At 39.2% G+C, this 26,371-nt stretch overlaps 1 protein-coding gene across 10 annotated transcripts in view; it reads right to left on the reverse strand.

Annotated features, from left to right (window-relative positions):
- Positions 1–26,371, reverse strand: part of TNRC6C (trinucleotide repeat containing adaptor 6C) — a 110,456-nt gene that overhangs the window by 37,857 nt on the left and 46,228 nt on the right. For 9 of the 10 annotated variants that reach the window (XM_072880851.1, XM_072880854.1, XM_072880859.1 and 6 more), the window contains 2 exons: positions 20,226–20,552; positions 1,266–3,857 (listed from right to left, as the gene is read on the reverse strand). In XM_072880851.1, the coding sequence (XP_072736952.1) occupies positions 1,266–3,857; positions 20,226–20,552 (2,919 nt within the window). The remainder of the gene's footprint in view (positions 1–1,265; positions 3,858–20,225; positions 20,553–26,371) is intronic. The other variant, XM_072880860.1, reaches the window with a different exon arrangement.

Below are 26,371 nucleotides of genomic sequence, written 5' to 3' on the forward strand. Positions count from 1 at the left end.
TTCATTATACCTCCACTACAATTCAGCAATTTGAATTGTCAGTTTCATGGGTAACGTTTTAAATATGGATGAAATAAGTTTAAGGTAAATGAATTATAGATCACGTATGTTGGACTGACCACATGCAAACCTATTTAAAGATTTCTCCTTCTGGAGCACATGTTATTTTATCAAAATAAATACTCTCAACTGTTAAACTATTTGACCAGAGTAGGGAACATGAGAATATTTTTACACAGACATTACAGTAAGTTTGAATTATTTCAAAACATCAAAGAGAAAAATGATGGAAATAAGAGTAGAACAATTCCCACTTGGAGAAAAACATGGTTAAAAAGTCATTATTTAGCCATGACCAAGATGAAACAAAAACTCGGGAGACAAAAATCAGATGAAGAATTTCAAAGACCACTGCAAGATTAGATTTATTTTGAGAAGTCTGTGGTCATGATATAGAGCAGGGCTGCTAGTAACTTTTATTTCAATACCTCCCCCCAAGCATTTTTCTCTTTTTTTCCCCCGTTTTTGTTCCTTGCAGCTTGTCTATAACTGTACCTTGTCTTTGATTAGAAAAATTCCTAGATGCCTAAAAACTTGTCTTTGGAACACAGCTGAAGTTAAAATAACTTTTCCCAGCCACCCTGAATATTAACATCTTTAACCAATCCAGCTTTATGAGAATCACATAAAAGTCCAGGATACTACCCGTGCTTGAGACCTGAAGTATGGAAGAGAACTGCTTCTTCATAAAAGACAACAAACAGAAGACAAACAGCAAGAGCCTAGATTCATGCAACTGTTAAAAAACATCTGTTGCCAAAAGACATGGTTTGCAGAAAAGAAACAGATGCATACTGTCTAAACAAGAACAAAGACTGAGCAATGGTAACAGAAGACAAGAGAAAAAAGGTTAGCAAAAAGACCTCAAACTCTCAAATGGTTTGAATTAAAAGAAGGTGCTACATATCTGTGGAAGAACTGACAAAATAAATATGGATCAACAATCTAAGGACCCGGCACGTTATTGACCAGATACTGTTTCAAGCCTTTCTTACGTTCACTTGGACTATGGAAGGTTGTGTGTCAGGTTCCATGGGTTCTGTCCTCAAGGTTGAGAAGTTAACACTGCTTCAGAGTAAATGAATAAACTTATTCTATGACATAAACACAGGATTTCTATCTTTGTGTAACTACACACTGATCAGGCCAGACAGCCTTCAGTAATCGGTACTGGTATGAAGTATCTTATAAAACTATTTTCATACCTGGACCAAGCAGCGGGGACCGGTTCGGCTGGGCACTTGACTGGTGCGATGGCTGAGGTTCAACCATATTTGTGTTGATAATGGTGCTAGTAGTGGTGGTATTGGTTGTGGTACTGCTCTGAATTATAGGATTATTTCTATCCCACATGTTTACAGTCTTATTGTTGTTGTAATTTGGGTCACCCCAAGCTGAGGTACCATCATCAATTTCCATCTTGCGGCGAATGGACGGTGGAGATGGCTCTTCCCAGCCAGTTGCCTCACAGTTCTCTTTTTGTTTGGCTGGCACTGGCCCACCAATCCACCCTGACCCCGTCTGTTTTACAGAAGCAGCTCCTCCCCAGTTACTCACGTTGTTGTCCTGGGGTTTATTAGCCCAATTTTGTTGGGGGCCTGGCTTTAAAGATTCTCCCCAACTTGTACCTGTATTAGCCTTGCTGTTTGTGCCATTTCCCCAACCACTGGTCCCAGACCTTGTGGAATCATTCCAACCAGACCCTGATCTATTGTCAGAATCCCATCCAGATCCATTCTTCTTCCCATCACCCAAGTGTCCAGGAACAGATGATGAATCTGTCCAATCTCCACCTCCTGAAGTCCAGCTTGGATTTGATTTCTGTCCATCTCCCCAGTTTTGAGATTTGGGTTTCTGAGGTTCACCCCAGGTAGGTGATTTGTCCTCCTGATTTGCGGTCCCACTCCAAGCGTGGCCGCTTTTGGCAGCAGCAGCATTATTAACAGTAGTAGAGCTTGCTGACTCTCCCCATCCCCCTGGGCCATTTGGTGCTTTGTTGTTACTGTCTCCCCAACCTGTATTTGTTGGAACAGCTGCCGGTGGAGAGTTGACCCACCCAGATACTGAAGAGGTATTTGTACTGTTCATGATGGACCCATCGTTCTTCCCCCCTGAGTTTGAAGATTGAGTAGCTGCACAACCCCAGGCCTCTGTTCCATTGTCATTCTTTCGTTCAGACCTTGGGGACTCTTCAAATTCCCAGGCAGTGTTTTGCTTTACAGGGGTCTGTCCCCACCCCGTATTGGACAGGACCCTGGGGTCAAGGTCATTTCTTGGCAACTGAACTTGCCCTTGGTCTATCATCCCTTTGTCTCTCCTCCTGCCCTCTCCAGCCCCCTCCCTCCCAGTACTGACTTCGTTTTGACTGCCACCACTGTCGTTACTTCCTTCGCTAGCTGTGGTGCCAGATGCTGCAGCTTTGGCCCAAGAGTTTATTTGTTCATTGCCCTGCTGCATGGCAGGATTCGGACTGGTAACACTAGAGCTATCCCACCCTGTTGATCCTTTCCCATTGATGTCGCTATTGGAATGCTGGTTTGGGGGCTTGCCCCATTCACCGTTCACACCATTACTGGTGTTACGGTTGGGGTGGCCCCAAGCTCCAGAATGCATACTACCAACACCACTGTTGCCACCACCCCTGCCCCACGCTAGTACCCCAGGACCAGAAGGAGGCCCCGAATCCCACGCGCTCGCTCCGTTTCCCTCCTTTTGCACAGCACTGCTGGATCCATTTTGTTTAGCACTTAATGCTGAGTTCACAGTGTCTCCATTCCCCTGACTGAACCCAGAATTGCTGTTTCCTGTGGCAGGATTACCTGGGGACATCCCCCACACTGAACTGCCCATTCCTTCACCACTGCCCCCGCTGACTTGAGAAACTGATGTTCCGTTAGCACCAGGAAGGCCTTGCAGGTGGGGCGGGATGATGGCCCCCATACCAACAGCCATTCCCCAGTTCGGCAGTCCATTTGTCTGCATTGCATTGATAGGGTTTGGTGAAGAGTTCATGGGGTTAGTGTTATTTGGTCCATCAGTGTTAAGGTTCTGAGGTTGTACGCTGAAAGACACATTCTGAGAAGTGGACGTTTGTGGTTCTGTGCTCTCTTGAGGCAGCAAGTTTCCCCAAGCACCTAAGGTGCCTGTTGGGTTCCCATTCTGGTTGCCCATGTTCTGACCTATGGCACTGACTGGACTGCAAATACTGGAAGGGTTGCCTGCTCCCACAGTTCCTTCATGTCCAAGTACAGGCCAGGCAGCTGGATTGGCATTAGGGTTAAGGTTAAGATTAATGCCAGCATTTGAGTTGGAAGCACCCCAGCAGTTCTGACTTCTACCATCTCCCATCATGTTGTCCATCTTTCCATCCCCACCACTGGCAGAGCAGTGAGCTAGGCCAGAGCTGGAGCCCGCAGCCACACCCCACACTCTGGCCGAGTTGCCATTACCGTTTGCTCCACCAGCTCCAAGGGCACTCTGGTTAGAAGTGCTTTGGACGAGTGCTCCGTTGGCGCCATTATTGCCATTAGTTTTCTTTGTATGTCCAGTGAAGTTGCCTTGGGCACTCCCTGTAGCCATGCTACTGTTCTCTGAGCCACAGTTGGAGGCAGAGTCAGTGTCTGTAGTACATTCTGAGGCAGACTCAGTCTCGGCTCCGGTAATGGAAGGCCACGCTTCCTTGTCAGTCCTGTCTATTATCACTTTATCCCAGCTGCAGTTGCCTTCACTCCTGAAAGCGGGCTGCTGTCCCCAGTGGGAATTCTCATAATGGTCTCCCAATCCACTGTGGCTGAGATCTGAAAGGATCCAACAAGGTTAAAAATGAGTCCACTGTTCAAGCACTGCAAAAGCCCTCTATTAAGTACTATTTTACATTGCTTGTTACAACACTCTGTTCTGCTAAAATTTAGAGTACATTCTCTAACACAATACAGTAATTTTCCTCACTACAATAAAGCACGATGCTCATATTTAGTTTTTTTTTAATCTGGCAAAACTCTCAATTAAAATAATGGAACAATTCAGTTTTAGAAAAGAGCAACAAAAGTGTTTTGTATCCTTTAGTATACTAGTAAAAATAATAAGCAGGCGATAAATAAGGATAGCAAATACACTAATCTATGTGAAAAATCTAAAAAGCAAATTTGGAAAAAACGCAGAAGAATATCTAGCAGACTCTTACCATTTATTTTGACTCAATTCTCATTCTTCAGAGAAACACAAAGAAAGAGCATCCAATAAAAAATGTGAAATGTCTGCCTGCCATTAGGTATTACATACACACCCACATGGCACTCAACACACTAAGTTCATACTGCATTTAGGTTTTCAACCCTTCCTGTAAATAAAGGAACAAATACGGACAGCCACCTTTACTATTCAGTGTCAATTATACATTTAAACACCACTATTGTAACTTACATTTTAGCAGAGAACTCAGGTATTTCTACATAGGTAGTTTTGTCAAGAAACTTAGCTCTTACAGGATTTACATGTGGTTTAAACACTCATTTGAACTTGCACATACAGTCCAATTTCTGCAAACCGATGAAAATCAGTGCTATGTTGCACAGATACTCAGAAGACAGTCTTTTCACAGCGCCTCCCACATCCTCAAACATAGATGCTAATCCAAAAAATTAAACAAAAGCTCTTAAGCATCTGATTGCTTGCTAGGGTACAAAGTTAAACTGGAAGACACACCACTTCTCATGCTAAGAACTCAAACTTAGTTCAAGTTTTTGCATTTACTTTCCATCCTGATTGCTCTCTACAAGATTTTTAGTACAGATTACTCCTTTTAGTTTCTTTTGGTGGGAATTTTATAGCAAGGAATTCAGTCTGATCTTATGTACTAGAGACTATCTGCAGAACAGCCCCTCTTTACTGGTTGTCTAAATAAGGGAGAATACTGCATATATGCAAGTTAAAAATTTGGGGTGTCAATTATTTTAACTTGCTGTAAATCTGCAGAAACATGACTTATTTTTTATGATTTCAATAAGAATAGTATTTTGTGGGGGAAATGGATGCAACAAATCTCCCAAATAAGCTGTTAACAGTGGATGCCTAATATGCATTAATTTAAATCACAAATATTTTTGTGTGATTAGCTCCTCTAACTGCCTCCAATTAGAGGTGTTCTAATACTGCAAAAAAATTGTTCCAAGAATAAAAAAAGCTCTCTCGCTTTGACAAAGTCTTCTTATTCACACATTTCACCTGTAGCTTTTCAAGAAAGGGGGGTGGTTATTTGGTTGCCTCATGAAGATTTATAAAGATGAAGAAAGAACACAGTAAACCAGGACAGATTGCATCTTGCCTTTTTTTTTTTTTTTTTTTTTTTAATTTAAATCAATTGAAGCAAAAGTTCAAATGTTAGAGAAAGGGAAAACAGTCTTAGTTCATCATTTGTCTTCTCATTATGCTAGGAAAAGCCTAGCGTTTCATAGAAAGAGCTACATAATTGACATGTGTATGACAAATCCAAAAGACAATATGAAAGGAGCCACTTGGATTTACCCGGATTCTCTCCCCTACATGCAAAGGCTAGAAAGGAAGAAAGCATCATGTTATTCCTGGATAAAGCCAACTGGTTGTATTACAGAGCTAAGGAAGAAGGTTGAAAATTTACCTGGTAATTTAGGTTTGCTACACAGGTGTTAAATAGAGACCAGAATCCCAGATAAGGCATGGAAGGGAAAGGAAGCCTGTGAAATGACTTTAAAAGGGTCAACAGGGTCAGAAAAATGAGCCAAGCAGCATTCTTAGCAGAGTAGGAATGAACAAAGGAAAAAAGCAGCAGCAGTCCAGGCCAGAAGATAAGAAGTTGAGGCAACCAAGGAATCAGATAAGAGGAGTTATGTGAGATTTTTTTCAACACTGTGGGTGGTGAGATTCGGCACTACATTTCAGACATGACAGAAAGATTTAAAAGTAGCTTGAAATAATTGTTCCAGTAAAAAGGTCTTGTCAAAGCCGAAACCTAAGCTACATGTGCAAGTGCCTGGGAGAACGATGGTGCTGCCCAAGGCAAGTGAGAGTGTCTGTGCAGGGCAGGTTTGTGAAGAAGGATCAAGAGCACAGTGCAAGACATCTTAATACTCACTAAAATGGCACAAAGATCGACAAGATGAGATGAAAGGGAGCTGCTTGTTTAATAATTTCTTTTTCTTTCTCCTCTCCCCCAAAGATGGTGGTTAAAGCAATGCTCAAGTTTGAGAGCTCTTAGGAGACAGAAAGTAAAGGAAAGGGGTGGGAATAGAAGAGGAAGATGACAAAACAGCTTAGAAAGATTCCTGAGAGTAGGGAGCAAAACGGTTCAATAAATAAGATACCAGGATTTCAAAGAGCAGTCAGAGAACAAGAAACAAAAAAAATTATGAGAGGGAAGAACTATAAAGACCAAGAGACAACCATGTGAAAAGTAGAAAATGGCCAAGTGCCTCAGCTTGGATAAGCACATGTACTCCAGACAGTATCACACCAAGTATGTTTGGCTTGGAAGCAGCATGCAGGCAGCTCAAACGCCTTTGCTTTTCAAGGGTTTGCAACTCCATAATTACTCCCTTTCGTGTACCATCAGCATAGTTCCTTTTACTGAGATTCAGATTACACCCTCAACAATAACCACTGACTAATCAGAAAGTGGTTACTTTGACAGGGATTACAATAAATTTCTTAGGTGGCATAAAATAAGCAAGCCCTCTCTTGAGCAGCAGTGTATCTGTGCTGCACCTTCCCTGCTCTGGAGTCAGCAGGACCATACTGGTACCTTTCGCAAGTCATAGATTCAAAAAAAAAGAGCAAAAACAGACATGTGCAATAACTTCGTAGTGTTCAAATATTTACTGGAACAATTGGTTCTAACGCTAAAGGCTGCCGCTATAAAACTTGTAAGAAACAGGACAGATAAAACAAAGAGAATGAAAAAAATTTCACAATATAAACAGAAAGCTGCAAAAACTGTGACTTTGCTGCTGGACAAACATAACAGAGTTTGAGTACAGAACTGATCCTGAAGAGAGGACTTTTTATATTCTTGTCTCTAGAAGCAAATAATCCAAAGACGTTTTTCCATTTTCTCTAGACTAAAAGGAGTTAATTCCTATAAATAAAGTTACTAGTAACACAGTCCTACTTAATCCATAAGAACTTTAAACGTTTGGGAAAAATAATGAAAGCAAAATATTATATATTATTAAATCTAGAGAATTTTTTGTTTGTTTGAGGGGGGTTTTTTTGAACACATAGATTTCCTCCAACTTTCTAGGAAACCAACGCTTCATAGAAATTGCAAATTTTTTTTTTTATTTTCAAAGCTGTTAAGACTGAAATGGGAAACCCATTTAAGAAATTCTTAAGAATCAGTTCCTCTTTATTTATGCAAAGATCAGAAATAAAAGCACTGCAGTCCACCAGAAGCATTTCTATCCTTCCTCTGTGAACTAAGCAAAGATTTTAAACAAAGCATCAGGAACAGGAAACACAGGTATTTTATAATCCTAGTGCTGATACGCTGCAATGTGAAATTGCTTTTTAAATTAATACTTTGTGTTTGAAAATCTTAATTATGCATCTTTTATAAAATATTATTCCCTTGATTAACAACATTTCTTCAGCAATCAGGAAGGAAAAATTAATCTAATACCAAGAATAACAGCTCAAATTTGTTTTAAACAAACACAACTTCTGTCAAATTGCAGTCATACATGCTACCTAAAAAATGCACAGCTTTGATCAGTGTTACCAATAAGCATGAGGGTTTTGTTTTTAAGTAATATCCTTAACAGGATGGGAGGAGATTGCTGGTGTTATTACATACTGTGTCCAACATACTTTACCAACTTCAATTTAGTACTTATTAAAAATAGAAAACATTTTCAGCTGTGTTTGATAATGAATATGAATAATTAGTTGTAAAATCAGTTTAATGTTTACATAGATTACAAATGTAAAGTATGAGTAGAGTGAAATGGAAGAAGCTGTTGCATGCATTTCTTAGAAAAGCAAAATACTTTGCCTGCACAAGCAGTCTACCCAAAACTTCAATCGTCCTCTGCAAATGTCATTTACAACAATATTTCTTTTCATTTTTATTCAGCCAAGTTAAAAGTTACTGTATCTTCATATCTTCCATTGCAGTAACTAGTTTGAATGCTGCACAGTAACATTATGCATCCTGAACTATAATACAACATTCAGCTGATTTAGGAACCGAAGTACAGAGAAGGTGCGAAATGGCAAAGCCTGGGATAAACTTTTAATGAGACCACATTATCAATAAGTTTTGCTCATCCAATTTTAAATGAGATCTAACAGTGACTCCCTCTCTTATTACTAGTTTTATTTTTCAATTCATGTTAGTCAGCGTAACGACAACCAGACTCATTGGCTCATCCTGTCCTGCCCAAAGGACAGATTACAGACGACGTTGTTGTTTGCTTTGACATGCAGAAGGGAGAAAAATCCCAAAGGCCAGTGACAGTCCTACTGGGGATTTTACTTGTCACACAAAGGAGAGTGATTCTGAGTAGGAAGTCAAGGAAAAGGGCAAATTACTTTCTTCCTCCAAAAGAAACAGTTTTCAATTCCACATAGGCAGATCTTTAAAAGACTATACATGAATTTTTCTAAATCTGAATTAAATAGGAATTGCCAGAAACATTTTAAGTGCTAGATCCAATGTAGGCTAATTTCATGAAAGAAAAAGAAAAGATGACACAAGCATCTATTCTGAAGAATGAAATATAATACAGTAGAAAATCTGGGAACTGTAGTGGTAATATTTCAGGTTACCTGCTACATCCAGCTCTATGCATACGCCGTCTGAGGCTGAGGACAAATTTGAAAACTGTCATCTATTTGAAGCCACTTACAAAGCTAACTTACAACAAGTCTCATAGATGTTAGGAAGCTGAAATCTTGAATAGCGTACATCATGTGGAAAGACAGAAAAGAGATCGAAGCATTGAATAAAGCAGCTTTATTTATTTTAAAACTAAACCATAGTTAAGCACACAAGTGGGAAAGCCTGTTACCCTGTTTTAATTTTCTGCACTACGACATTAAAATGTAGTTCCTTTCCTCTGATGCTGAAAGCTTTTAAATGCATTAAGAAAACAAGCAAAAATAAACAACATTTTTCATTATTAGTAGAGACTCCACTAAATGCTACCTCTCCAAAACAAAAGCAGCAGTAGCAAACACCAAATAATTGCATTTTTCTGCTCAGTGCAACATATCTTTAGCAAGCAGCTCACTGCAAAGACGCCATTTTATCAAACCTGAAATGCAGCCAAAAGCTTAGGACGCTGTGCTGCTGCTCTCTCTCTGAAATGTTATGTAATAAATTGATTTAACAGAAGCAGATGCTATTTTCTCAGGGTTAGGGTTACTTTCTTTTTTTTTTTCCCTCTAAAAAGGGCTGATGGGTAATAAAATACCTGAAGAAAGGAGCCGCCCAACCATCCTAGGAGACGCTACATTGTGTGCAGAGCTGTTTCTACTCCTGCATCTACGTTCTCCAGGGCTCTCGGCTTCAATATGTCGGCTGTGTACAGTGTGAGCCTCATCCTGTAGAGCTGCCAAGAAAATCTCTCTGTGCAAGCGTGCGCCCAGACAACCTGCAAGCTCGGTCGGGCCTCGGTTGCACTGGCTATGGAAATGCCCTTTCCACGCACAGCCCTCCTCCCCCTTCCCCTCGCTCCGCTCCTTAACTCTAGGTGAAGGTATCAACAGAGTAGGATTTTTAAGCTTTGATTATCTAATTGCAGCTGACACTAAACCGATCTTCCTTCCTCTTTAAATTCTTTCAACTGTCACAAAACATTTTCACTTCAGGACCCAGCTACAATTAGCACCCTAGCTGCTTTTCTCCCGCTTTTGAAAGTCAGCCAAGGGAAGATGCGGGCGCTGCCGACCTGCCTCCTGCCCAGCGTCCTCCTGCCTGCCCCAGCGACAGCTCCTGCCTCCTGCCTGGTGTCCTCCTGCCTGCCCCAATGACAGCTCCTGCCCGGCGTCCTCCTGCCTGTCCCAACGACAGCTCCTGCCTCCTGCCTGGTGTCCTCCTGCCTGCCCAAACGACAGCTCCTGCCTCCTGCCCCGCGTTCTCCTCCCTGCCCCAACAGCAGCTCCTGCCGCTTGGCGGGGAGCAGCAGACCAAGTCCCAGATGCATACTGGCACGCTGCCAAGCCCTTAATGACTTCCCTGCCTCTATCTAAAAAAGATCTAAGTGGCAAACATGAGAGCGTATTAATCAAAGGCGCTGTTGTTTATAAACGCAGAGAAGAACTGCCCTAAACAATGCAACGCAGATCCGGGTGCTTTCTGCAGAAAGGGGGGGACCATATTTTAACAACCGCAGGCTGGAGAGCACTGGTTCTCTTTAAGACATATGAACACACAGAGTGTGAACAGAAGCCGGGGGGGGCAGATTAACGTTTTCAGGACTTAAATATCATCACAAATTCTGAGAACGCACGTAGAGAACTTTTATCAATGTACATATACAAATCTCAAAGGATAATTTACACACAAACTTCTACTATGTCTAATACACTCCTTTACAATTATTTCCCTTTCTCACTTCCTTGCTCTTCCTTCTCCTCCTATCTGCCCCAAATACATATTAATTACGCAGTAAATGGAGCACGTTTTAAATTTGCTGTTTCAATTCTTGTCAGGTGTTCATTTAAGCAGTTTCACCCTTCTGCGCTGATCGCACACAACTGATGTCTCTTTAAAGGTTTGGCTGCATTCTCAGAATTGCTGCCACTTCACTACCAAAGCACAATTGCTGCTGCTATTCTTGGCTCAAGAACTGTTCCACTGAAGTACTCCTGAAAATAGTTGGTTTCCTTCTGAAGACATTTATTCTGTTTCTTTGCAATAGTCTCTGAATACTGGACAGGCTTAACCTCATTTTAAAAACAACAGATGAATGAAAATCAAATCTGTTTGGTTTTGGTTCCATTCAGAAAACTATTTCAAATGCAACTAGAAACTAAGCTTGAGAGTCAATTTTGCAATAACTTTAAAGTCAAAATATTGTTGTGGCTTATTATATTCCTTTATATCAGCTATACACAATTGAAATTTCCATTAGTTAAAATGACATGTCGAAACTGGAAGAGAACGTAAGACACATTCTCATGTTGCTTCTATTTTTCTTATTAATATCGTAAACTTCCTGAAATCTACTTCAATTTACAGAGGCAAGTACTTATAAAGGGTACTTAATTCAAGGGGACTGTGTTTACCGGACAGGGGTACACAGGAAGGCAATGCAGAACCCCAAGGAAGAGTGAGAGCCCACACCAAAGTTTGGGGGCAAAATAAAGCACAGCTTCCACTCCAGCCCGTGCTGGCAGATGAGCTGCTGTTCCCTTCCATGTGCTCCATCCTGTAGCAACCTCGACAGGGCATGAGTCTGATAGATTTGAAATCCTCAGAGAGACCTGAAGACTAAAAAAGGGGATTTGAGAGGTCATGCAGACCACTCACCTGATCTAAGGAACTGTTCCTGATACACACTAAATGACATTTGCCCAACCCAACAGGGAAGCCCTCCAGCAACAGAGACTGCACATTCCCAAGTGCTCTCTCACTTCTTAAGATAGCTTTCATACTGGCACGTTTTTCCAAATGTCTAACCTTAATCTGCCTTGTTGAAATTGAAGCCCATTATTTCTTATCTGATCCATCCAGGCATACAGAACATATCATTTTTTTCCTTGCAGCAGTCATTTAGGCATTTCTGCATTTCTAATTCCAGTCTTTCTTTGACTTAGCAGCTCCAATTCCTTCACTCTTTGCAAGGCTTGTTTTCAAGATCTCTACTCATTCCTGTTGCATTCCTCTGCTCTTCTTCCAGCTGGTTCACTTCCTTCTGAAGGCACAGTGCCCCAAACTGGACTCACTATTCAGAGGCCTTATCAGAAGCGCCCCATGGAAAGGAGTATTCTTAATTTCCCTCAGTGTGCTTCTCTTCTTTTCAACAGCCTGACACCATTATCTGGTTTATCCTGTGACCAACTTCAGGTCCATTTTTGCAGCGTGATACTCACATAACCATAGTTGTGTACACAGCTGTTCCGGCCAAAATAAAGAACTTTTCCCTTTTCTTTATTTCTTACTCAATTACACAATTTTGTCACCGCTATTCCATTTTGTAATTTTGTCTTACAGTTGCCTTGAACTCTTCTCTAGTTCGGTATCATTAAAAAAATTTAATGAAGGCTGTTGTTTATAGCCAAAAGACTGATGCAAATATCAAAGAGTACAAATTCGCACTCTCACTCAGAATGATCTCATTTTGCCAATAAGGACCAATAGCTACTCCCTGTCTACAGCTTCCTGTGCAGCTATGACACTTCTTGCAAAAGTTTCATCTTGTACTTCCCACTTATTTCCACCACCACACATCCATCACAAGAAAGTCTTCTGGGACACTGTCAAAGGTTGCACAAAGTCAACTTCTAGGACATGATTTTCCCTCCCATTTCGCAGTGCCTGCTGCACTGCTGACAGGGAAGTACTCTCCTTTGGCATGACCTGCTCTCCACAAACCCACATTAGCTCTGTATGTCTCTCTTGCACAGTTCTAAATGTACAGAAATAGCTGCTTTGGTTATTTTTTCCAATATCATTCTAGAGGATTACAATCACTGATCTGTAATTCCCCGGTTTCCCCTTTCTCACCTTTCAACATCGGTTGTTTTATTTTCTGTTTTCTAGTTCTCACACTCTGAAAGAATGCTGGTGGGCCACATTACTCCAACCCATCCTCAATGTAGTCTACTATGAATTTCATCACTTCTAGACAATTTGAAATATTTTATTTCCTTAAGTACTCTAACTCACTGTAGCCTTAGAACTAAGTCAATCATTAGTTTACAGATGAAGGGAAAAGCATTTAAAGTATTCCTGATGCCACCTATCAATGGTTCTCCCTGTAGAACATCAGACCAGTTCCCTTGGCCTTCCTTTCACTAATGGACTTAAGAAAACATTGTCTTTTTGTTCTTTGGGTTTTCTTCCTAACAGCTACAAACTTCCTTTTTTAATATTTGTTTCTTGTAGCATCATACCTGTTTCCTGAGCTGTATAAATTCAGCTTTCTGCTAATTTTCACATGACGTTACTCCCTTTCTGCTCTTCCCAAGGACCAAACTCTTATTTCCTGGTCACTTTGACCTTAGTTAGTTGCTTTCTACCTTTTACTTCTCCATCATCAGAGACAGGTCCTGCTACTTGGTCTCTTCACATGCTTTGTCAGAAAACTGCCATCTGCACTTTTTAACAACTTGCCAGGCTCTTTGTCTCCTGCCCTTTCTTCCCCCCAGACACCTGGCCAGTTCACATATCTAGCTAACACTAGAGCACAGCCATCTACAGTGAAGCTAGAGGTAGGATGCAGGTCTACTGATTCCAAAGCAAAAGCAGTAGCCTTTGAGTCACGATGTTTTTGCACAGCCCCACTCTTTGAAAGTGAGGAGAGCAAAACTACAAAGGCATCTCAGTTATCTATCCTTTTACAGATTTCTATTTTTCCTTCTCCCGGTGAAAAATTCTAATTGCTGTCAAATAGATTTGAAGCAGCAGATTTATTTTTCACGCTCTGCTGCCTGATGTCAGATAACATACACAATGCAGAAAAATTCATTCCAAAGATTAGTTTACTGATGAGTTTTTACCATCATTTTTCATTCATAATGCCCGTATTTGTGCTACACAGCAGTTGCTATTTCTCTGTCTATATTCAAAGCATTTTATGGAATTTTTGAAAATTTACATGGGAGACAAAACCCTTTACTAGCTGAGACTCACTTCTCACAGACTTTCCCATTACTGCATTTCAGACAATGTTCATCACTCAGGAGTACATCCAGACAGTACCTACTGGCTAGATCCCATCTCCATGTTAACTGCTCCATTTTTGTCCTTGTACGATGTTTTTTTATCTTCCTTTTGTCTAAACATATACCTGTCACTTGTGACCTTTGGTAACACTGCCTGAGTTCCAGGGACATGTACCAGACAACAAGCATTACCAAATGCTAAACAAAGCCCTGAGGAAAAAAACCAAGAAGAAAGAAATGTAATCACCACTCATGCAACCTGTGATGGTACCTGAACATCCCTTTACAACACTAATTCAATGAGACTATTGGCAAAAGATTTAATCAAAACAAAATACTGATAATGTCCGTTTTTTTTAACAAATGGCGTGACATCAAATTTGATCCCACTAGTAGGAAAACTCTTACATAGCCACACTGCGGAAACTTTGTGTACGGGGATAAGCTGTACAGTGAACTACTCTGCAAATTATGGCCCACACAAGTGACGTAAAAACTGAAAGCTGTTAGGAGTTTTACTGCAGATTAAGCATCTTGTGTTTGCTATACACAGTTATATTCCACAGAAGTAGTAGAAATAGCCAATTCTTGCATTCACAAAGAAACATCACCATGCTAGTTCCTTCATTCAAAATCAACAGCCGTGACACAACAATGAACATCTTCCAGGTACTATGCAGTACACTTTAAAAAAAAGTATATTTGCTATAGAAAGTGTGAAATGGTATACATAGAAAGTGTTCAAACAAGGTGAATAAATATACTACCTAATCTTTGATTTCTACTTTATAGCGTTTAGTGTTTTAACTATTACATAAGAAAAACACTTCTTCATATTTAATATGAAACGGAGAATTTATTCACGGATGATCCAGAATAAATCAATTTCTAAAGTTTTTGTTCCTTAACTTCCCAGCTAAAAGCAAAACCACAGTAATGTTTTGCCAACAAAGATATTCTGCAAGTGGAATTACAGAATACAGGCCCAAAGAGATACAGTTCAGCAAATCATTTCCATAGAGGCAATTTTCATATGTGCTTTATTCGTTAAAAATCAGCCTGTTTGCCATGCCTCCAGGAAATCAAGCTAAATCTTGTTTCAAACTTTTGAAATGAGACTTTATTCATATGCTACAGACCTACTGTTGCATATGCATGCCTTACCTACCTTCATCACAAAGTACAGTAAGCTGAACTGGGCAATTGTTCAAACATGCGTTTACCTTGAAGGTTATTACTACTTTGCTAGATCTGATGAAACAACTGTATGTCAAAGCTTATCTGTGTTTTCCAACTATATTGACTGGTTTTAGAAGAGATATTATCCCTCCCTAAAACTTTGCTCCAAATTTGACTTTACAACCGCAAAAAATCACTCTATTAGAAGGAATTCTAAAGTAACCCACAGTTAAAGGACTGGATGTTTGAAACTAGTATTGTCAGACATGATTTTAAGAGTAAGCAGGTTTTTTTTAATCTTGCTTCCTAAAAAAATTATCAAAACCAAAGTTAATACAAACAGGTTTATAAGAAGAGTTAACCAGCCACACAACGGCACTCAGCAACTTCTAACTGCCCACAACACCTACTTCAACATGCACATTCCATGCCACAAGCATGAATACGCAAACTGCAGCTAAAGAAATCTTGAAACATGAAATAAAACTTCCAGCTTCAGAGAAAAGAAAAGTTCAGCACAGAATCTGGCATCAGACCACAGTAGGAAAATAAATCTCTGTAACTGCCGTCAAATTCTCACTTCCCAGAAAACAACAGATAGAACAAATTAAAAGCGTAACTCTTCAGTTCCCACAATGTTTGCGTGCTTTCTCATTTTGACTACTGCATTAATTACTTGCTTTCATTTCTTTTTAGACTTTGGAAACATATGTTACGGATCCATCCCACAAAATACTCGCCAATACAAAAGAAGTGCAGAAGTTCTGTCATGACTCCTGCAGGACATGGTACATTTTTTGAGTTGATGGATGTTGGCTTCACATTGCTGAATTGCAGAAAAGTGAAAGGCATCTTCAGGAAAAACTGATTACTTCTTTTGATCTTTGTTCTTATAATCATCAAACACACAGTGGTTGCCCGGAGACTCCTATACAAACTTCATAATTTGTAAAGAAACAAAGAAGGATATATTACTTGCTATTTTTAATCTCCCATGGTAGTTTCCAGAAATTACCTTAATTCTTTTGGATCACATGGCAAAAAGATCATTCCATTAATGCCTCACACCTTAATGAAGTTAACTATTCACCACATTTATTGGATTTAGTTTACAAAGTGGGGAGGGAAGAGGTAAAAAGCTCCATCTTCAAGTAAAAATAACAAACTGGACTAGATATTAGAATTCTGTTCATAAATTACAGATACAGCTTTCCTTCACTGTAATCCTGAAATGGATTACAGAGGGGGCATGTCAAGAACAAGCTTTGTAGCTCAAGATAAAAGTTCCAGACAAATAACTATTCTACAGAAAATGCTCTAAAGTACTACAGAAAATAGTTTCATAACAGTTAGCAATGAATAAAAGACTGTTTTCAAGGGGTAAGATTTCTAAAATATTCTATGCAATTTGAAATGTTTTCATTTCTCCTATTAACAGTTTTGTCTAGTTAATGTTTTATAGATTACCTTAAAAGAGAAACAAAAAGTCACTACTCTCATCCACTTCACTGATATTTCCAGATGATAAACCTGACAAAGAATATATTAGTGGTCATTAATTCCCACTTTCTTTACATTGGCAGAACATCCTTTTTAATTCATGACACTGCAGTTAGAGTTCTGATAAGTGCTTTGGATAGGTCAAGGCAGTAGATAACAGAGACTGCTGATAAGAGAATAAAGAGATAAAATAGTGTGATTTTTACAGTGAAGAGGCTGGCAATGCCTCTCTAACAGCCTTCCTTGTATCCAGGTAGTTATAAATAGGGCCTGGAAGGAATGTGGTTGCATAATTTCAAGTTAACTATGAAGGAATATGACCCTATAAAAAGAAAAGCTACAGACATGAATTTACATTAGGCATCTTCTGGATACAAGATGCTAGTGTATGACGATTCCGGCTCTTTGATTAATACCAGTCATCCATCAAAGAAAGTTATTATTGTTCATCATTAATATAAAGAAGCCACATATGGAGACTTGCTTGGGCAGAATCCAGCACAGGTATAACAAGCTCTGGTTAGGCAATCAGGTTACCAGAGAGCGAGAAAGCCCTGAGCACTGATGTATTATTGACTGCCTCTAGACTTTGAAGACGTCTAGTAACATTCACAAAGTGGTGACTCTTCTACAACGCAGGTGCTGTTCAGACAGACAAAATTCCTGCTTATATGTGGATAAAGTACCTACACTGATTCTTCTGGAGAACTTCGATTATTTTGTTCCTTCCCTTTGCTTCCCAGAGAACTTTTACCTGCAAAGACTCTTTAGTAAATGAAATACCCAGGGAACCAGAGACAGACATTTAAAGGAATATAGTTCCTACTGATGATAAGAGGAGGAAGGTGAAAAGTTTCTTTCTGACAACAGAAGTTTCCTTCAGTCAGAATCCTCATGTTTAAAGTTCTTTATTTTAATTTTCACAAAAATACGACCCAGTTTGAATTAAATTTCATGGAAAATTCGTAACTTAAGTCCTGGAGGTTTTCAGGAGATAGAATCCCAAAATTTTTCCTAAGGCTAATAGTTACTCAAATCCTAACAGCCGAGATGAAAAGGTTTTGGCCCTCCCTGGATACTCTTCTTACTTCTTTGCTCTTCACGCTGTCAAGATGAAGACAAAGCCAGTATAAGCGACCAAATAAGACTGTCAGTATACGTATTTCATGCCTACAAAGGTCTCTCAGGAGTGAGACATGCTATACTCCTCTCTCGGCCTCACAAAGCAGCCAGGCACACAGCTGTTGTGGTTATAAAATGAGCTAGATAGATTTATTGTTTTTCTCTTGTAACTGTTTGTAGTTAGTAAATGAACTGATGCTCCACCTGCTGGAAAGAGAAATAAATGAGCTCTAGTATTCAGCAAGTTCTTTCTATAAGGAAGATGCAATGCAACCATTTAAGTCTCAAAACACAACCTCTTGCTCTCAGTAGACAAAAAGTAGCCAAGCATTTAGACTGTCTAAGATTCTCTTCCCTGCTCAAAGAACTGTGCACAGATTTTCAGGTGCCTTTGAAAGCTTTTGTTTTGACTTTACAACCTGACAATTTTGACTCTGCACTAATTGCTTTCAAGTAATACTTCTGCTAAGAATTTTATATGGGTTAACTTGTTTTGTGCAATACGGAATACAATATAAAGTGGAAAAGCTGCTGCACTCCTCCTCACATTTGTACTAGCTTTTACTGTATTCTGAATTTTTCTAATGGTGGCAGAAAAGTAGCAAAAGAGTAAGAAAGCAAACTAATTCAACAGTGTAAAACATCTGCTGGTAGCTGCCAGGCTGACAAACTACAGAAACGAGTGCTTATTTTATACAGCAAGTTAAAATAGGAATCAGGAAAAGAAGTCTAAAACCTCAAGGTACAAATGCATCTGGCAAGATCAAAGTCAGACAGCTAGTACTGTACTCTTACAAGCTAAGTTCTTTTATGGATTATGTTATGATTTATGGTGGACTTTGTTTCATGATTTACAGTATGTTTCTTAAAGATCAAACAAAGATGTTTCAGATACATCTATAATGATGCTTGGAATAAGTCTAATACTGACCCTCAGACAGCCTGAGCCACTTGAGCTGGTCAATCTGTCTCTACCATATAAATAATTAATAGATTTCTGAAAATAAAATAATAAACATCTAAATATATATACATATTTATATAATTATATATTAAAATATATCTAACACAGAACATTAATCTGAGGGTTAACAAACATCTCCAAATCAAAAAGAAGCCATAAATGTCAGCCACCATCCCTGCTGAACTGAGATTGGCGAAGAAGATGAGAATGCTGCTCTAACTGGTGGGAACTCATTACTTTCCATGTCACTGAAGCCAAATACTCGAGAATACAAAAGTAGAACCTCTCCTCCTCCCTAAAACCCCAACATTTCAAGTAAATAAACAATTGTTTTACTTTGCCTTTTCAGATTTTTGTTTCTGGGGAGTAGTTGAATAATATTTTCAAATGCATCTCGATAACCATAAAAGCTATAATTTCTGAAAGAGATGATTTTCTTATCGAACTAAAACTTCTAAGGACAACACCAAATAATTTTCTCTGCTGGAGTTCAGTATCACAGCAGCAAGTACAGCAAAAATAGTGATTCACTAATGCCCAAAGGGAAAAACTGCAGACAGTTCAGATCCAAGTTTTGTGATGTCTGACAGCATTAATGAGTGATAATGAGCAACACTTCAGATCATACAGAAATTACTTATATTCAAGATATCAAAAACCCCTTTGTGACTTAGTCCAGAGAACTTTTTCTAAGCCATAGATAACTGTACCTTAGAACACTCCCTGCTTTGCCTAACATGACATATATACACAGCAGTGATGAAAAAGGTGATTTATACCAATTACTGACTAAGCTCATCTCCACTGTAAAAGTGAAAGTTACACGATCTGTAGCACAGAAGGGCAAACAAGAAGAGAGCTGCTTCTTACTTTCTCATCAGCAGCTTCAGGGAAAAAAAGGTAGCTAAGAGACTTACTCCTCAATACGCTATTTCCCATAGCCAAAAGAAGGTCGGTGTGTCTATCTGCAAAGGATGGAATGAAGTGGTAGAAAGGCCTAAGATACCGAACTACTTTTCACAAAATATTATCTTCCTAATGTGAAAATATCAATTGAGAGCATAAGCAAGTAAAGGCAAAAAAGTGTCACACCACAACATAGGCAAAGTTCCTATTTTTGATTTACATATAGTTATATGCAAAGCTCTCTTTAAAGAACATTAAAATTGCCAAAATGATAGTAAAAAACTTGGAAACACCCAAATTAACAATGCTTCTGTAAGTATGGTCACTAAAGAAGTGTTTGAATGTCCTGAAGCTCATATCCATTATAACTGCCAAAGAAACAGGAAAAAACTTGAAAAAGACCCCACAGGTCCGAGCATCTAAATAAATAAGAAAACCTTTTAGAACTGGATCCTAGAAATGACATAATATCTTATTTAAGAAAAAGAGCAACAGCATATGCTTCACTTTAAATCCTGTTATTTTAAGACAATTATTAACATTCCTTAAGTTTTTGCAACACCCGTGCTAATAGCGGAGGGCATAACTATATAAAGAACGAGTCGATATCCCACTGGGTTTCAGTTCTTACCTGTTTGGGTCTTACTGGGGTGATGCTGTCCACCTGCTCCTGGCTGCGGAGGAGGACTTGCCCCTGCTTGTCCAGTACCTTGTGCTGGGCTGGTGCCGGTCAGAGTCCCAGTAGGCAGTGGCTGACCCCGCTTTAGGAGCTGCTTCTGTTCTTGCTGGCGGAAGCGTGGAGGCACCTCACGAGGCAGGTAACGGGACGCAGCTGGCTGCTGCCCATTAGCAGACGCACGCTTGCCATTGCTGCTGTTGGTAATAGTGCTGGTGGAAGTACTGGTACCGGTACCGGCAGGTTGGGGCTGGCTTAAACTGGTCTTAATAGGTTCTGGCACTACATAAAAAGAACCCAAAAAACCAAAAATTGCTTTAGTATCAGAAAAGTTGTGGGTTTTCTTTTTTTTCTGTAACTGAGCAAACGGATAATGTTTTTCAGTCTCCCAAACAACAGTTTGCAAAACACGGACTATAAAATACATAAAATATATTTGAAATAGAATAAAGTGTTACGACCAGAACTTGGGGCAAGTTTACTATGTATGTAGCCTCCTGCAACATTTTATATAACAATTTTGAAATCTACATCTAAAAAAACTGATTTTGTATGGCTGTAAAATTTATGTACCAGAATACAGCTGATAAAGGCTTCACACCCAACTCGGTGAGAGCCCACACGTCTTTTTTTAGCTGTGCAACCCCCCCAGCCTTATCTCACACACTTCCCGCTTCCCAGGCTGCATCAGAAGTCAGCAGCACACACAGAGAAGTTGTTTACTATAAATATCTGGTACCCACTGCATGAGGAGAGAGCGAGCATATAGGCTGACAACGGAGCAATCTATATACACACGACCAAGTTAATGTCAATACTCAAATGGTTCCCTTATACACCACTGTGTATGTCTATGTATGTGTCTGGGTGTTTATACTAAACACGATTTAAGAAAGTACAACACTAAGAAGAAAAACACTGATTTCCTATTAACTCTACAACAGAGCAAGTGAAAAAACTTCTTGAATGTTTTAACTTCCAGCATTTCTAAGACATCTTGGATTGCTGTCAAAACAAGATGTCTATGAACACTTACCCTAAAACAGTAAATAAAAGCCCAATAAATAAAAGGATGGTGAGAAATAATTGTTGTTATGTTCAAATAATGTGCAAAAAAATTAATTATTAAATAAGAAATAGTGGCAGAGTAACTCTTTTTTTTTTAAACTGGAAGAGTTATTAGGACACAGAAAGTAGCATGCTGTGAAATTTTAATTTCAGAAAATTAATTCCATTGAAAAGGAGTGTAGGGGGGGGAGTTTCCAGATAATGAAAAGCTGTAAGAAAAGTTTTCAAGTAAAGATTAATTTGTGTTACTCCTGCTTTAACCAATCTGGAGACACATGTGCAAATACTCTGTACCTACAATGATGCACAAATATGTTCTATGTATTGGGATTTAAAAAGAGAATTATGCTCACAGGCAATTTATTAAATAAATAATTTTAAGGTCTTCAAAAATATGGGGCTTATGTTTTCAAAAGTTACACTTAAAACACTGTTCATAATTAGTTCCTTTCACTGGAAAGAGCAGATGACTTGCACAACTCTCTTGCCATAACAAGTCTATTTCGGGGGAATAACTTTTTAATCCAGTGTCTTACAAAAACACCAAGTTTTTGTATCCCACCGAAGAGCACAAGAACCATTGCTGCACTCTGCAAAGTTACATAACAAGTGTTTCTCTGCAAAGCATTTCTCCTTTCTAGACTGACCCTGAAACATAGTAACTGAAAAAAGTAAACCACTTTTCAGTTTTATACTAAGCTACACATTTGCAAGAACACAAGTGAATGGGCGCGAGGACAAGCAAGCCTACACCATTCTTTTTCCACATATCACAAGTGACTAAAGGAAAATTTTCTCATCTGTAGTAAGCCGCACTCAACTTCAGCTGCAAAATGGATTCCAATATGTAAAGCATGAACATTATTTTAATCAACGTTAGCACTACTTTTAATGATAAAAAAGGTTTTGTCTTTCAAAGAAAGGTACAAATTCCCCAGTATATGCAGGGCATGTCCATTACAGGTACCAAACCAGCCAACCAGTTCACACAAGGACAGAAAGAATACCTCAACAAATCTTAATCTTCTCTCTGATTTAATAAATTTATTGACCAGTCTATAGGATAGGCTGAAGACATAAATTTGTGGCTAAAGTTTACATTGCAGAGAAATAAATTTATACAGTTATTTGTACATCAGTATTTCTGCACAAGAGTAACACAAGCTTTTCTTGAATCTTTCAAGTCTAAAACCTTTAAATGTATTAAACAGTGTCTCAACTGTTCCTTTTCCATAGTTTTAGCCTCTTCTTTACTACCAGAACAAAATACAATGTCCTATAAACACTACTGGAATTAAAACAGCATTAAGTTTTAAAAATAAAGATAAATTCTGGTTATTCTCTGCTTAGGCAAAACACATTGCCTGTTACAGTATTTGAACCTTTTATTCCCTACTGTAACAAGTCTTCTGTATGGTTTAAAACAGGAGGAAGGACAAGAAAGAGGAGATGTGACAATTTAGTGTTGAAAAGAATGCTCATTTAAACTGCACGGGAAGCTACTGCACCCATCTAGAGCACCCACTGCCTGTTTAGTTCAACAGTTTTTCAGCTTTGCCTGTGAGAGTGCTAATATTAACATCAAATCACACTGCCTATAGCCATGAAAGCATAAATTTTCAGGCTTCTAATGATCTCCCATAAAACCAGTTAAAAGACCTGACCCACCAGCTTATTCAGCACTCCAAAACAAAAAACTTTTGTTTTCTCGGCGTCTTTACCTAAACCTTCACATCAAGCATTTCTGGACACCCTAGTCTTCTACATTTGCACTCCAGACATACATTTGACATGCCCCATACTAACCCTGCCTGAAACAAGCAGGCCAGACCCACCCTGGCCTGTAGCAGAATTTGCTGGCACAGAGAGGTCAGCAGTGCTGGGTCTCTTCGGGAACAGCCCCGAGGCAGTCGGGGCAGGGGTACCGGGAGCAGAGCAGCACGGCGCTGGCAGCGCATGGCAGGGAATTTGTTCAACTCCCTTGGCAGCGTTTACCAGAGCTGCTCGGCCGCCCAGAAGAAACCCATTGGGCTTCCTAGACACACAGAACCGAGTAGTCCTCCAGCTCATCACAAGCATGTCCAGTAAGTGCAAAATTGCATCTCATGTTGTTATACATACACTATAAAACCAGCGCTCGACCTCTCTCCAGGCTTTGACAGACCTGAAAACTGATCAACTTCCACAGCAGCAGCAGTGTGTCAAGGGTGGTTTCAAAGCAAGCAGGGACTCGGACAAGGAAAAATACGCCAAGTTTGACAGCAACCATCAGCACTTTGCTTCTTCAAGACTTTTGTTTTGGAAACCTAAACAATTTCAGCTGTGCTTATTTCTATAACAAAAAAGGAACTTTGAATATTAAAAAAAATTAAAAGTACCAGTAACATCTGAAGAGCAAACAATAAAACCTTCTTTGCCTATTCAAGATATATCACCAGCTTTGGAAATGAACAGTTTATCCTAACTCTGACAATTAAAAAAGTAGATGAAAAATGTCACTAAATGCAGAATAATTCGTTTCAAATATCAAATTTGCATATTCAACATGTATGTGAAAACTATTTTGTTTCCACAATATAAATAAATCTGTCACCCACCTGATACAAAATATTACTTAGTTTTAATGGGTCTTTTTTTAAGTCCTGTTGACTTTACCGTTCCACCTGGCCTTTAAAAAACCTGTAGTATAAACTATGAATTAAGCTGATCCTCTCACTGAACAGCAGTCCCTCCGGAGACGAATCTTTCCAGCTCTCTGGACAGCCTGCCACGGGGCACACACAGCTTCTGTGGGTCACCACCACCGCCTCTCCGGCAGGTACCAAACCTTCTCCACGGAAAACAGGCTTAGGCTCAGGCTCTCACCACCCGTCATCCTGGGTTTGGGAAGGCTGCACCACCTCAGACTTGTGTATGCGCATATCTAAGCACCCGTTGTCCAAACTTGAACTTGTATCAAAAGCCAACTCCTGCTTAGTTTTGCTTGCTTTGACAAATTGAAAGGATAATTAAAATAGTATCACTTTTATGTTTTTGAACAAAGTGTATATTTCCATTTCATTTGGGAGATGGAGAGCAGAAATTAGAAAATTACAGATCTTGGGGTATTATTACTACTAGTACTATTATTACAGAGATGTAAGCATTTACCTACTACTACTACTACTACTACTATTATTATTATTACAGAGATGTAAGCATTTACCAACACTGAAATTTCAAGTACTCATTACTTCTGCAAAGGATGAAGCTGTACATGACTTGCTCGTGGCCACAAGATTCAGAAAGAGCACTCCAGACATAGTCTGATCTACCAAAAATACTAAACCATTTCAGCCAGAAAGTTTCTCTAACTTGGATACAGACTAGCAACCCAAACCATTGTGCCAGCAGATCAGAGGGAACACCAGGGAAGAGGAGGAAAAGAGGATGGGCAGGAGGGAGCAGCCCGGTGGGGGTGAGGGCTGCTCCCCCACGTTGCTGCCCAAGGGCTCTCACCAAGCCAGCTCGGCTTTGGCCATCAAACACTGAAGTACTCCAAGGTCCTGATCAGCTGGGAGAAAAGGCTGGAAGGGACAACCTCATGGCAAAGTGAGAAACTAGAGCCTGCGCTGATTTGCTTATTTTTTAAAACTAAGAAATGATTTTTCCATGGAATTAAGTATACAACAGAATTAAAACCATTAACTGGCACAATGCCAATGTTTATCTGGCCCTGTGATTTTTTTAAGGAATACTAATTAATTGGAAACATATTTGAGAGCAAGGCAAGCTGCTTTTTAAAAAGCATTATATTCCTAGTACTTTATTTTATATTCATATATATATAATATATAATATATTATATATATATATATATAAAAAATATAAATCACATCTGATACTTCCAAATAGGTGTGTGCATGCATATATATATATATATATATATATAACCTAAGTGATAGAGTACACAACAATTTTTGCTCTAATGTAAATTAACAAAGCAGCTTCATCACAAAGGTGTGGCCAGAGAAACCCAATTTCAGTGTTAGAAACAATGTTTCCCTCTAAATATCTGAATCACAGATGAGAAAAAAAGAACAAAGAAACTCAAACTATCAGACACACTGTACTTTAGAATAAAAATATTTCTGCATATTAATAATACTGTTTTTTCTCTAATCAACATAGCAATGGGGGGGGTTTTGTATATGAAAATTTCTTTAAGATTATTTAAATGGAAGCTCTTGCAAGAATACTGTGTGTACAATCATGGTATCTGGAAAATAATCATTTAATTACACCATTGACAGGAAATAAAGCAAAAAGTTAATAACATCATAGGAATGGGCTTGATTCCCAAATTTCAGCTTCATACCAGGCTAGAATTTAGCCTTCAAATTTAGACTTCAAATACAGCAATAATATTTGGAGAATATATGTTACAAAGACAATACAACTGTATTCTTCAAAAAAACTCAACACCTATTTATTAAAGTAATCTTCAGCAATGTTTAAGCAGCAATTTTCATTTGATATGCACTGTGACAAACATCTACTGTTCAAAGTGCCTACATTAGATTTCCTAATTATGAACTGTCATATGATATTCGCTCTAAGAGTGTCTTTATAAACCACTTAGACACTCTCCTTCCTGCAACGGATGTATTTTGAGATGATGGCTATCCCTTGCAGAACATACAACATCCAAAGACACAATATTTTAGCAAACTGCAGGCTAAAAGCAAACCAGACAGCAACCTTTTGCATACAGCACGGCAGTGCCTGTGGTCAGCAGGGGCTGCCTAGAACACTGATGCTCTGTGCGCTATACATTTAATCAGCCCCAAGGGCCAACCTGCCAATCTATAGAGAGACCTTGCCAGTCCCTGAAGGAGCAGCCTGTCTACCCTTTCACCTGCAAGTAATACACTGTCACGGCTAATGTTACGTGGGCAGCTGTTTGAAATCCAGGAATTAAAATGTAGTCTTTATGCCTAAATTTGCTTTAACGCTAAAAATATTATTTAAAATGTATGGGGGAAAGGATTTAA

The sequence above is a fragment of the Ciconia boyciana genome, chromosome 16 (genome assembly GCF_034638445.1).
Source record: "Ciconia boyciana chromosome 16, ASM3463844v1, whole genome shotgun sequence".
Classification (NCBI taxonomy): Eukaryota; Metazoa; Chordata; class Aves; order Ciconiiformes; family Ciconiidae; genus Ciconia; species Ciconia boyciana.